Genomic DNA, 14,523 nt, shown 5'->3' on the forward strand with positions numbered 1-14,523 from the left:
TCTTTTTATTACACACATGAATAGTGCTATCATATTCTGTTAATTAGTATTTATTTTTTACTATTTTTTTTAACCTTTAAATTTTTCTTATCTTATTATTATTTATCTGTTTATGCCTCCATATTTTTTCAAGTCTATCATGTCAACGACTGATTCATTTCCTAAACATAGGGCTACTTTACTAACTAATTTTTATTAAATAAATTAATATAGCATTTTAAGATAATTTTAAGATTAAGAATATTTTTTTATTAATATAATAAAAGTACAGGGCTACCTGGTTAATTAATTTTTTATTACATAAATTATTCTTTTTTTTTTCTTCAATTACTAATTTTACTAATTTAATTCTATATAATAAAAGGACTGGGTTAACAAAAGAGATCTTCTCTTTGCATATGAAAGCAAATTAAATGATCATTTATTGATGATGATGATGATGAAGCACAGTCGAGCCTCTCTGCTGCCCTCTGATGGAAACAAACACAAGTGCAGGATCTCAGGGATTTATTATGCCACAGATAAACATTATTACAGTAATATAACACAGAATCATCTTCTGATCAGATCTCTGAACATGGTCTCCGGCGATGAGAGTGTGTGTGTGTGTGTGTGTGTGTGTGTGTGTGTGTGTGTGTGTGTGTCTAAGGCCGGCAGCGCTGGATGAAGCGAGGGTACAGGCACACGTCCCGGATGTGATGTCGGTTCAGAAGCCAGGTGAGGAACCGCTCCAGACCCAGACCATATCCACCGTGAGAACACGTGCCGAACTTCCTCTGAAACACACACACACACACACACACACACACACACACACATTAGATTTGCATTTCTGTCAAATCTAATGACATTATTCTTCTCAAACTTAGAGGAAGATTATTAGAGTGTTACAAAATTTCACATTTAATTCAGTTTTACTTGCTGTTACTGTAATTATTTGTGAAATATTTGTGACCCTTCAGAGTCTCGAGTCTCTTGTAGCAATAGACCACAATACACTGTAAGGGTCAAAATTATAGTTTTTTCTTTTAGGCCAAAAACCATCAGGATATTAAGTAAAGATCATGTTCCATGAAGATATTTTGTAAATCTCCTACTGTAAATATATCAAAACTTCATTTTTGATTAGTAATATGCATTGCTAAGAGTTCATTTGAACAACTTTAAAGATGATTTTCTCAATATTTAGATTTTTTTGCTCCCTCAGATTCCAGATTTTAAAATAGTTGCATCTCAGACAAATATTGTCCTCCGAACAAACCACACATCACTGGAGAGAGGATTTATTCAGCTTCAGATGAGGCATAGATCTCAATTTCACAAAATTGACCCTTCTGACTGGTTTTCTGCTCCAGGGTCACACATTAAACTAGTTTCCACGTTCAGAGGAGCATAAATATGTACATAAACATGTAAATATTGCTGCGTGTTGTTAAATGTAAAATAAAAGGATTCAATATTCTTCCTGCAAACATGTCTTGACTATTATATTATTATAATACACTAAACTATTATTAGAAATGCACAAAACATGAATATACTAGTCAACAATGTATATTCAGGTTTTTGTAAAAAACAAACACTTTAGACAACTTCAGCGCAAAAACATTTTTTTAATCTCTCCTGCTCACCAAAGCTGCATTTATTTGATTAAAAATACACTAAAAATAGTGAAATATTATTCTAATGTAAAACAGCAGTTCTCTGTGTGAATCTCTGTTAAAGTGTAATTTATTTCTGTGATGCTCCGCTGTATTTTCAGCATCATTCCTCCAGTCTTCAGTGTCACATGATCTTCAGAAATCAGAATAATATGATGATCCTTGATGAACAAGAGTGTTAATGTTTGAAGGGTATGCTGTTACCTGGTCGGTGTACCAGTAGTAGGGTGTGGGGTCGATTCCCTCTCTCTTATACCCCTCCAGGAGCTCCTCGGCGTCCCAGATACGCATCGAACCCCCCACGATCTCACCCACGTTAGGCATCAGCACATCCACCTGACAAACACACACACAGACCCAATCATTCCCTGAATATGAGTTCATATGAGTCTGGAAGCTCCGCCCACAGCAGAATCTCATTGGCTCATCTATCTGCATGTTTAAACACTACTGTGTTGTGATTGGCTGTGGCTGTCACCGATTCGGTGAGGCGGCGGTCTTCAGCGCAGCGCTGCATGTAGAAGGATTTGATCTCGGCTGGGAAGCGACACAGCAGGATGGTCTCGTTAATGCTGTCTGTCATCAGTCGCTCAGGGGCTTCTGGGATATCCTGCAGAAGTGACACACGGACGGTCAAATATCCAAGCTCTCGCGAACACACGAGACTCGGTGAAACACACACCTCTCCAAACTCATAAAACGTCCCGTCGTCCTTCTTGATGTTGTGCTCTTTCAGCCACTCGATGGCTTCAGTGTAGTTCATCCTCTTGAACGGACGTTTGGGAGGCTTGAAGTCCTAGAAGAAGAAACAAAAAATAGATTTATTTACAGATTACACAGGTTTACATACTTTCTTATGGATTTCTATAACCCTTCCTGTCAAGTAAAACTAAAACTGAAATAAAACAAGACAAAAAAAATATTTTATTATTTTTTGCATAAGCAAAATGTCTCATTTTCATTTAAAATTGAAATGGAAAAACTTAAATTAAGTTTTCTAATTTTCATTTAAAGTTGAAATTCTAAAATTACTGAAACTAGAATATGAATGAACAGAAACAAAAGTAAAAAAAAAATAAAACTATTAAAAATCAAAGACTTACAAAAACTTTTATATTAACTATTTATAAAAAGTAATAAAATTAATTTTAACTGAAAAAAATAAAAGACAAAAAAATTAAAAAAAGAATTTTCTAATTTTCATTTAAAGCTGAAATACTAATATTACTGAAACTAGAATATAAATGAACAGAAACGAAACAGTTTTTAAAAAACAAAAACTAATAAAAAATATAAATGTTACAAAAACTTTAACATTAAATATTTTAATATTTTTAAAAATTGTAAAAATTTTAATAAAATTGTTAACTGAAATAAAATAAGACAAAAAACTGTTTTATAATTTTTTGCATTAGCAAATATTTCTATTTCTATTATCATTTAAATTTAAAGTGAATACTGAAAGTTTTCAAATTTTCATTTAAAGCTGAAATGCTAAAATTACTGAAACTAGAATATAAATGAACAGAAACGAAACAGTTTTAATAAACAAAAACTAATAAAAATCGAAAAGTTACAAAAACTTTAACGTTAAATATTCCAATATTATTTTTTTTATGTAAATGAAAATTCTTAATTGAAAATAAAATTGTTAACTGAAATAAAACAAGACAAAAAAACTTTTATTGTTTTTGCATAGGCAAATATTTCTAATTTTCATTTAAAATTGAAATTCTAAAATTATTGAAACTAGAATATAAGAACAGAAACGAAACAGTTTTTTAGAAACAAAAACTACAAGAAATCAAAAAGCTAAAAACCTGAAAATTAAATATCTTAATTAAAAAACAAATGGTATAAATGTAAATATTTTAATATAAGAAAAAGTTATAAAAATTAATAATACTGATTTCCATCAATTTTACAAGCCTGAATAAAATCATCCAGGCCTAAAATGTCAAATGTGATGTTATTTTCAGGCGTCTCAGGACTGTGATGCTCAGTGTGAGGTCAGGGGTCAGTGTGAGGTCAGGGGGTCAGTGTGAGGTCAGGGGTTCAGTGTGAGGTCAGTGTGTGAGGTCAGGGGGTCAGTGTGAGGTCAGGGGTTCAGTGTGAGGTCAGGGGTTCAGTGTGAGGTCAGTGTGTGAGGTCAGGGGGTCAGTGTGAGGTCAGGGGTTCAGTGTGAGGTCAATGTGTGAGGTCAGGGGGTCAGTGTGAGGTCAGGGGTTCAGTGTGAGGTCAGTGTGTGAGGTCAGGGGGTCAGTGTGAGGTCAGGGGTTCAGTGTGAGGTCAGTGTGTGAGGTCAGGGGTCAGTGTGTGAGGTCAGGGGGTCAGTGTGAGGTCAGGGGTCAGTTTGTGAGGTCAGGGGGTCAGTGTGAGGTCAGGGTTCAGTGTGTGAGGTCAGGGGGTCAGTGTGAGGTCAGGGGTTCAGTGTGTGAGGTCAGGGGGTCAGTGTGAGGTCAGGGGTTCAGTGTGAGGTCAGTGTGTGAGGTCAGGGGTCAGTGTGTGAGGTCAGGGGGTCAGTGTGAGGTCAGGGGTCAGTTTGTGAGGTCAGGGGGTCAGTGTGAGGTCAGGGTTCAGTGTGTGAGGTCAGGGGGTCAGTGTGAGGTCAGGGGTTCAGTGTGAGGTCAGTGTGTGAGGTCAGGGGGTCAGTGTGTGAGGTCAGGGAGTCAGTGCGAGGTCAGGGGGTCAGTGTGAGGTCAGGGGTCAGTGTGAGGTCAGGGGTCAGTGTGTGAGGTCAGGGGGTCAGTGTGTGAGGTCGGGGGGTCAGTGTGTGAGGTCGGGGGTCAGTGTGTGAGGTCAGGGGGTCAGTGTGAGGTCGGGGGGGTCAGTGTGTGAGGTCAGGGGGTCAGTGTGAGGTCAGGGGTCAGTGTGTGAGGTCAGGGGGTCAGTGTGAGGTCAGGGGGTCAGTGTGTGAGGTCGGGGGGTCAGTGTGTGAGGTCAGGGGGTCAGTGTGAGGTCGGGGGGGTCAGTGTGAGATCAGGGGGTCAGTGTGTGAGGTCGGGGGGTCAGTGTGTGAGGTCAGGGGGTCAGTGTGAGGTCGGGGGGGTCAGTGTGTGAGGTCAGGGGGTCAGTGTGAGGTCAGGGGTCAGTGTGTGAGGTCAGAGGGTCAGTGTGAGGTCGGGGGGTCAGTGTGTGAGGTCAGGGGGTCAGTGTGAGGTCAGGGGTCAGTGTGTGAGGTCAGGGGGTCAGTGTGTGAGGTCAGGGGTCGCACCGGGTTGATGTCGTAGAGCAGCTGTGCAGCAGGAGACTTCAGGACTCGGTCAACCACGTCACACACCAGATCCTCCAAGCGGCTCAGAAGCTCTTCGTAGCTCATGAAGGGACACTCGGCCTCGATGTGGGTATACCTGAACACACACACACACACACACACTGACCCGCTTCTGTCAGCTCACTGAATGCACACTGAGGTCTCAGACTCACTCGGACAGGTGTCTGCGTGTGCGTGACTGCTCGGCGCGGTACGACTGAGCGATGCAGAAGGTGTCTCCCAGTGCAGGGATGCAGGTCTCCAGGTACAGCTGAGACGACTGCGTCAGGAACGCGTTCTCACCGAAGTAGTTGAGACTGAAGAGCGTGGAGCCGCCCTCCACCTGCGTCTGCACCAGAGTGGGCGGAGTTATCTGAGAACCACAAACAACCAGGTTCGAATAGATTTGCACAATGACTTATGTGCTGAAAATGTGCAAATAATGGAAGGACTGGAGTGTTGTGGATTATTGGGATGTTTTTATCAGACTCTCATTCTGGCGGCACCCATTCACTGCAGAGCATCCATTGATGAGACACTGATGCAATGCTATATTTCGCCAAACCTGATGAAGAAAGAAACTCATCCTAATCTTGGAAAGCCTGAGAGTGAGTACATTTTCAGCTAACGTTCATTTTTTTGTTGTTGAACGATTGCTTTTAAGTCACTTGCCCCCATTTCATCCAAGATATCTCTTATTTTCTTTCTGTCTTTTTTTGAGTAAAACATTTTTCTCCATATAATGCACTTCAGTGGAGACCAATGGTCTGGAATTTGAGCGTGCAAAAAATCTAAATATTGTGAAAATCATCTTTAAAGCTGTCCAGATGACTTCTTAGCAATGCATATTACTAATGCAAAATTAACTTTTGATATATTTAAGATAGGAAACTAACAAAATATCTTCATGGAACATGATCTTTACTTAATAACCTAATGATTTTTGGCATTAAAGAGAAATCTATACAGTGTATTGTTGGCTATTGTTACAAATATACCCCAGAGACTCAAGACTTGGTCACATATAAAATGAGCAATGGTTTCTCTAGATGACCTTGGATGGGATCCTGTAGAGCTCTTTGAAGTCATCATTGAAGTCTATTATAAGGAGAGAAATCCTGGAATGTTTTCCTCAAAAACCTTCGTTTCTTTACAACCGTAGACAGAAAGACATGACGATCTGTGAAGACACCTGACCTCGTAGTAGCCCCGGCTGAAGAAATGCTCTCGGAAGCACTGCGTGACGGCGGACCGGACCTTCAGGATCTTGGAGACGGTTTCTCCACGGATCATCATGTGCCGGTTGTTGAGCTGCACGTCCACGTCAGACTCCTCGTTCAGAAGGTTATCAGCGCCGCCGGCCGGAGCCAGACCGATCAGCTCCCAGAAATCACAGTGCAGCTCATGACCGCCCGGAGCCTTTCAGAACAAAACCAGAAACTGTAGAAATCAATCAGGCATGTGATAATAACAACAACAGAACTTGCATTTTTAGATCAACTAACCTTTAAACATAGACAATTAAAAGTAATCTTCAGTGTCCATGGAGCACAAAACCAGTCTTGAGTCTCTGGGGTATATTTGTAGCAATAGCCAACAATACACTGTATAGATTTCTCTTTAATGCCAAAAATCATTTGGTTATTAAGTAAAGATCATGTTCTTTGAAGATATTTAGTCAATTTCCTACTGTAAATATATCAAAACTTTGTTTGATTAGTAATATGCATTGCTAAGAATTCATTTGCACAACCTTAAAAGTGATTTTCTCAATATTTAGATTTTTTTTGCATGCTCAGATTCCAGATTTTATAGTAAAAGTCCTTTCTCAGACAAATATTGTCCGATCCTAACAAACCATACGTCAATGGAAATATTATTTATTCAGCTTTCAGATGATGCATAAAGCTACATTTTTAAAAATTAACACTTAAGACAGTTTTTGTGCTCCAGGGTCGCATATTATATTAAATTGAATAAATGAATAAAGGAAGTGTTCTCACCTGTTTGCCATCGGGAACAGGATTCACCGTTCCATACAGAGCCACGGTGCTCTCCGTAGACAACACCAGACCATTATAACACTGACACTGCACACACACACACATCCAACACACACAACTACACTTAACTGGAGTTCACTTCTTTAACTCAATATGAAACATCAAGCAACACAAACACAATTGGAAAATATTGAGATATGCTTCAAATATCAGCACAATTAAACACAATTATTAAATATAATTTTTTATATACATTTTTATACATTAATAAATACTGTTATAAAATCTATAAATTGTTATATCCATCTATTTTATTTTAGCAAAATTGTATACATAGTTAATATATATATATATATATATATATATATATATATATATATATATTAGAGTATAATCCAACAATCCAATATAATTTTTGCTTTCATTTTTATTTATTTTTAATTAATGCACTGCCCAAAATTTAATCCTATATAATTTTTGCTTACATGTTTATTTAATTTATTTAATTAAGGCAATGCCCAGCCCTAATCCTATATAAAACATGTTTCATTTTTATTTATTTATTTTAATTAGGGCATCATCCAGCCTTAATCCTATATAATTTTTGCTTTTATGTTTATTTTATTTTTTATTTTATTTTTAATCAAAGCACTGCCCAACCTTAATGCTATACAATTTCTGCTTTAATTTTTATTTAAAAAATTTTCATGAAGGCATCGCCCAAACCTAATCCTACATAATTTCTGCATTTATTTCTATTCATTGATTGATTGATTGCAAGTAGGGCATCACCCAGCCTTAATCCTATATCATTTTTGCCATCGATGACTGTGTAAAATATGAACAAACACACTCAGTACCAGTTTGTCCGTAAGAACACACTGCAGGAACCCGGTTCCATCACGCAGCACAATAAACAGGAGGTTCTTTCCTGAAAAAAACACATATATCTTCACTGAAACTAAGCTTTATGAATGCATGTTCGTGTAGCCGTTCACTAAGACTGCAGATTATTCAGGTTGATCGTTTCAGAAAACGAAATCTGTTCACCTTGTCTGCGTAACCGATGGACCCAACCGAACACTTTCACCCTCTGCTCTCGGAGCGCCTCCAGCTTATCAATCTTCACCTGAACGCAACCAGAAAAACTCTCACTTTCATATCAGCTACATCTCAAACTGTCTGAATTGCTTTGTGCACTCGGATAAAACGCTTGAAAACACTCACGGTTTTGGGTTCAGGAAGGCTGGGGTCGTTCTCGATGACGATCTTTTTAGCTTCTTCCAGATTCTTCTCTCTGCGTTCAGCATCTTCAGCCTGTCAAACACAGGATCAGACAGACAGGGGTTAAAACAGACATACAGGACGGGAATTATGGGTCTATAGAGGAGCCACGTACCTCCTTCTTGTCTTTGCTCTCGTTCTTCATTTGCTCTCGATTGAAGAGCTTCTTTGTGTTCTTCATCTGAGTCTTAGAGATGACGGCCCAACGCTAACAACACAAACACACCACAACGGTCAAACAAAGGGTTAAACTATTCATGCATAGTACACATGACAGCTAAATCACTACTCCTATGAAACTGTGTCAAGTTATTATTAAACACCTTAAAACATGATTTTATGCAAAATATGCCAATAAAAAAAAAGAAAGGATTATTTTAATGCACCATGCATCAAATTTTAAATGCACCATGCAAACAAATATGTACATTTGTGAAAATGTAAGACTTAAGTTAAATTTTTTTTTTCAGAACAGATTATATAATTTATAGAAACTTTCATAAAGTTCAAAATATATCTAAAGACTGGGAATATAATTTTTGCACATGTCTGCACAGATTTGTCCATTAAGAAGTAAATACTAGATAAACCCTTAATATGAATATTTATTGGAAGCTGAGATATCTGAGAATTTAATTTAGACATGTAAATTCATATATATTATTTATAATTATAACAGCTATTTTAGTTAACTAAAAACTAAAAGCATGCAAAATATTTGTTACTTGAAAGAAAATGTAGCATTAACTGTAATAAAATAAAATATTTAAAAATTTAGTCCATTTTATATGTATATTATTTCAGCTTGTTGCCACGGCAACATAATTTTAACTTGATGTACTGAAATAAAACTGAAACAACTAAATTTCGTAGAAATGTATAGACATTTTTACAAAATAAAAACAAAATCACAAAATTTTAAAAATAAAATTACAAGTGAAAAATCGAAAAAATAAAACAAATACGAATTCTAATTATAGTTTTAAAATAGTATTTATCAATTACTTTATCGGTTTTAAATGTAGCATTTTATGTATTGTTTCAATAAAGGTTTCATATTTAAAATGCTTTTAGAGTCACTTTTTGCCCAATAACTTTGTTATACTTTCAGCTGTCCGGAGTAGATTATGATTATGATCAGAGTATGTTTATAGAGTATGATTATTCTCGTTACTGTTAGTTAGAGTAATGTGCTGGTTTCACACCTCTCCTTCCTTCTGCGAGTCCACATAGATCACCGGAAAAGGATGTTTTCCAACAAACAACAGGGCCTGAGAAGATTACAGAGAGCGTTGAGGAAACAGGAACAGTACGTGAAATATGAAATAGTTCTGAATCTGCTGGGATCAGGCACCTTGAGCGGGGTCTTAAAGGGCTTCTGCTCAGATCCGTCTCCGTCCTCATCACTGCCGTGTTTATCAGACACGTACAGCTCTTCTGCAGGAGACAGCAGCGTCTGTTAGTGCGCTGAGACTCTTCTTTAACCGTCTGATTCATTCATCAAAACTAATGTGTTTATTCACGGGAATGTGAATCAGTTATATTATAATTGCTAGCAACATGCTAACAATGTGCTAATCATGCTAGAGACATGCTAATCATGTTAGAAGCATGCTAGCATCATCGTAGCTACATGCTAATTATGCTAACAACATGCTAATCGTGTTAGAAACAGGATTAGCAACATGTTACCAACATAATCATGCTAGAAACTTGGTAGCAACATGCTAATCATGCTAACAAAATGCTAATCATGCTAAAGACATGCTAGTAACATGCTAATCATGTTAGAAGATTGATAACAACATGTTAACTACATGCAAATCATGCTAACAACATGGTAATTGTGTTAGAAACAGGAATAGCAACATGTTACCAACATAATTATGCCAGAAACTTGGTAGCAACATGCTAATCATGAGACATGCTAACAACATGCTAATCATGTCAGAAGCATGCTAGCAACATGTTAACTACATGTTAATCATGTGAACAACATGTTAATTATGTTAGAAACAGGATTAACAACGTTACCAACCTAATCATGCCAGAAACGTAGTAGGAACATGTTAATCATGCTAACAATATGCTAATCATGCTATAGACATGGTAGCAACATGCTAATCATGTTAGAAACATGCTTGGAACATGTTAACTACATGCTAATCATGCTAACAACATGGTAATCGTATTAGAAACAGGATTAACAACGTTACCAACATAATCATGCCAGAAACGTGGTAGGAACATGCTAATCATGCTAACAATATGCTAATAATGCTAGAGACATGGTAGCAACATGCTAATCGTGTTAGAAGCTTGCTAGCAACATGTTAACTACATGCTAACAACATGGTAATCATGTTAGAAACAGGATTAACAACGTTACCAACATAATCATGCAGAAAAAGCAAAATGCTAATCATGAGACATGTTAACAACATGCTATTCATGTTAGAAGCATGCTAAAAACATGTTAACTACATGCTAACAACATGCTAATCATGTTAGAAACAGGATTAGCAACATGTTACCAACATGATAATCATGCCAGAAACTTAGTAGAAACTCGTTGATCATGCTAACAATATGCTAATCATGCTAATAACAAGCTAATCATGCTAGAAACATTTTTACAACATGTAAATCATATCGGAAACATGTAATAATAATGTCAGAAACCTGCTAGCCTTACAGTATGATGATCCTGTAAACAAAAAGCTAGCAATATGCTGCCTACATGCTAATCATGCTAACAGCATGCTAATCCTGATGAAAGCATGCTAATAACATGTTAATCATGCTAAAAAACGTTACCAACATGATAATCACGCCAGAAACTTGGTAGCAATATGCTAATCATGCTAGAGACATGCTAGCAATATGTTAACCACATGCTAATAACAAGCTAAGCATGCTAGAAAATGTTAATCATGCTAACAACATGTTAAAAACATGGTAACAAGCTAATCATGTCAGAAACATGTTAACAACATGGTAATAACAGGCTAGAAACATGTTAGTAACATGATAATCATGCTAACAACATATCAATCGTGGTAAAAACATACTAGCAACATGCTAATCAAGTTAGACACATGATTAAAAATGTTAGCAACATTCTAATAGTGTTAAAAACATGCTAATCAAGCCAGATGCATGAAACATTAAATACTCATGTGGAACCAAAATGTTAAAACATCCTAGCATCGTAGCTAGAGCTGGGCGATAATCTAAGGATATGATTCTGCGCAGCTAGTCAGTAAATCTGAGCGCATCACCTGCTTTCAAATGGAGCCATAGATCACAGACAAGCTAAGCAACATCACAACATTGCCTTTGATTGATTGATTTAGCATTTAGGCATGTTACCATGACAACACTGCACGGTGTTCGTCAGAAGATGTGCTGTTTTACCGTCATGAATATCTTTTTACTATTGTAAGCATAACTGTTGCAAATAAACTTACATTTTATATTTGAAAAAGTTTTTAAAATATGCTATTTTATATATATATATGTATATATATATATATATATATATATATATATATATATATATATATATATATATATATATATATATATATATATATATATACCCGTAATTCCTCAAATAAAAAACGGTAGTCAAATAAACGCAGGGCCTCTTATAGCGGCCGGGGGCGTGGTCAACACGGACAAATAAAGGCCGGTCTTAAATAAAGGCCGGGGAAAACGTGTGCAGCAGAGCCAGATAATGAACGTACACGCCCACTGCCGGAGCGTTTCTCGTTCTCGAGTCAAGAACCGGTGGCATCGGTTTTCGGATCACCAGTACACTGAACCGAGAAGCGTTTCTGTCAGACGCTTCCGATTCGAGCACCGAGGAGCTGATGATACTCTTTTGGTGATTGATTCTGAACTGATTCTGTGCTAGTGTTATGATCTCTGTCCACTGGAACGCCATCGCTTTTAATTTAAAACAGGTTATTTAAAACAATTACTTATCAAACAGATGGAATTAGAAATAAAGGCCTGCCTCTAATAAAAGCCTGCTTCAAATAAAAGCCTGTCACCTTCTGCAGTTCAGGTAAATAAAGGCCCTGGCGTTTATTTGAGGAATTACGGTATATATATATATATGTAACTTTTTTAAATATAAAATGTATATTTTTTTATTCAGGTGGCCTGAATATCTGCTGACGAACACCGTGCATAGTTTTCATGGGAACATGCCTTAATGCTGAATCAATCAATCAATCAAAATGTTGAACTTTATATCTGTTTCAAACTTTTTAATCTAACGTTAGTTAAAAATTCCAGGCCAGCTTAAAGGTCGTCTCGGTTATCTTTTGCATCTAGATAATAATCATGGGCGTCTATACAGTATGAGATATTGATCAGAACATTCTGATGCAACCCTCTGCAGATATTGTACAGATTTAACCCCTGCAGGAGTAACGTTATAATTATGTAAACAAGTACAGTAGTACGGTAGAACGCTAATAAATATCAATATTAGTGAAGTACAGTGATATAAATCGGGGTGTTTATGTAGTATATCGATCTATATAAATACATCATTGGTACAATACTACATAATAAGAATAATTATACAGAAAAATCAAGTATGCGTCGCGTGCTGCAGTGTGTATGTGTAGAATAGATCAGTAATAACAGGACAGAACGATCTGACGCAATCCTTCATCATCATCATCAGACTCACTGATCGACATCCGCGCGACGCTCTCGTCCGCCATATCCGCAGGTGAATACAGTCCGGTTCGGTTCGGGGGGTGTTTTCAGGTAAACGCTCCGTTAATCGGTTCGGTGTCTCGCTACTGTCACCGCACACACGCGCACGAGCCGCCGGGGACGCGTGCGCGGGAGGAGCCGTTATAGCAAGCCAGTAGGTTCAGAATTACTCTTTGGGCTTGCCATAAGTCGTTCTGTCGCATCGGGCGAGGATTGGCTCGTTCGCGAGATGACGCTTTTTCGGGAAAGCTGATTGGTTGGGGTGATGCGAGAGGGCGGGAGTTTGAATAAAAGGGAGTCGAGTTGGTTGCTTTCTGACGTCGGTCAGTCACTTTTTTTTTAATCTTTGATGAAATTATATCAATAAATTGTAACAATTTACTCCACATACACAAGAGAGAAGAACAATCTTAATCTGTAGACAGCATTAAAGAGAGAGAAAAAAACATGCATATAAACAACTAAACAATAGTTCAAATGATCTTCCTTCTTTTGAGCATTGCTTTATAGCTGAGCGGTTCTGACATGAATATACTTTAATGTGCATGATACTGATAAAGATGAAGCATATCTTTTACTATTGTTAATATATATGGGAAAGTTTCATATTCATAAAATGACATTCAAATTTTTCTCACTTTAAAAATGATTTTAAGCTTCATTGTAATGCTTTACAAAACTGCACAAGTACATGTGACCTTGTAGCAAAATTTTTTTATTTTTCCTTTGAAAATTATATGTAGGCTATGTATATATATATATATATATATATATATATATATATATATATATATACATACATATATATGTTTGCACTGGTTTATAGCATTGTTGTTTAGTTGTGTTCTTCTGTTTTGCAAATGATAATTCTCATTGTATTGTTCTTGCTTATGGCATTAATAATAATAAAAAAATACATAACATGCTTTTAAGTAACAGAAAAAATAAAGAAGAAAAAAAAATTATGTAACATATGCAAACCAGAGACTTAAGAAAACATAAATAAATTAAAATAAAATAAGTCTAAAGCACAAATAAATGTAGAGAAAGGTTAAAATTTTTTATAAATTTTTCACATTACATAAACACCCTAATTATGCAAATTTTTAATAGATCAGCCAATGCAGTGGTCGGAATCTCAGTCAATTTAACAGATAATTCTGCATCTATTGTGTTTTATAATACAACCCGAATTCCGGAAAAGTTGGGACGTTTTTTAAATTTTAATAAAATGAAAACTAAAAGACTTTCAAATCACATGAGCCAATATTTTATTCACAATAGAACATAGATAACGTAGCAAATGTTTAAACTGAGAAAGTTTACAATTTTATGCACAAAATGAGCTCATTTCAATTTTGATTTCTGCTACAGGTCTCAAAATAGTTGGGACGGGGCATGTTTACCATGGTGTAGCATCTCCTTTTCTTTTCAAAACAGTTTGAAGACGTCTGGGGATTGAGGCTATGAGTTGCTGGAGTTTTGCTGTTGGAATTTGGTCCCATTCTTGCCTTATATAGATTTCCAGCCGCTGAAGAGTTTGTGGTCGTCTTTGACGTATTTTCGTTTAATGATGCGCCAAATG

The 14,523-nt window shown here is 36.7% G+C and overlaps 1 protein-coding gene across 1 annotated transcript; it reads right to left on the reverse strand.

The window, feature by feature from the left end:
* Positions 1 to 399: 399 nt before the first annotated feature.
* LOC132130462 (asparagine--tRNA ligase, cytoplasmic-like) lies at positions 400 to 13,078 on the reverse strand. Its single transcript, XM_059542174.1, has 15 exons — positions 12,910 to 13,078; positions 9,556 to 9,638; positions 9,407 to 9,472; positions 8,317 to 8,409; positions 8,145 to 8,234; positions 7,968 to 8,046; positions 7,778 to 7,848; positions 6,918 to 7,004; positions 6,112 to 6,333; positions 5,088 to 5,287; positions 4,876 to 5,011; positions 2,344 to 2,457; positions 2,140 to 2,271; positions 1,866 to 1,997; positions 400 to 776 (listed from the first exon to the last, which is right to left on the reverse strand). Exons 1-15 carry the CDS (start codon positions 12,941 to 12,943, stop codon positions 645 to 647), a joined length of 1,671 nt encoding a protein of 556 aa, XP_059398157.1. The 5' UTR covers positions 12,944 to 13,078; the 3' UTR covers positions 400 to 644.
* Positions 13,079 to 14,523: the final 1,445 nt, after the last annotated feature.

This window comes from Carassius carassius, chromosome 47 (genome assembly GCF_963082965.1).
Source record: "Carassius carassius chromosome 47, fCarCar2.1, whole genome shotgun sequence".
In the NCBI taxonomy this organism is placed as follows: domain Eukaryota; kingdom Metazoa; phylum Chordata; class Actinopteri; order Cypriniformes; family Cyprinidae; genus Carassius; species Carassius carassius.

Excerpts from the sequence above, each read along its gene's own strand:
- LOC132130462 (XM_059542174.1), bottom strand. The coding sequence starts at position 12,943 with ATGGCGGACGAGAGCGTCGCGCGGATGTCGATCA. Across the intron at positions 2,458-4,875 it reads TGCTCTACGACATCAACCCG|GACTTCAAGCCTCCCAAACG; the intron begins GTGCGACCCCTG and ends TTCTTCTTCTAG. Across the intron at positions 2,272-2,343 it reads CGTTTTATGAGTTTGGAGAG|GATATCCCAGAAGCCCCTGA; the intron begins GTGTGTGTTTCA and ends TCACTTCTGCAG.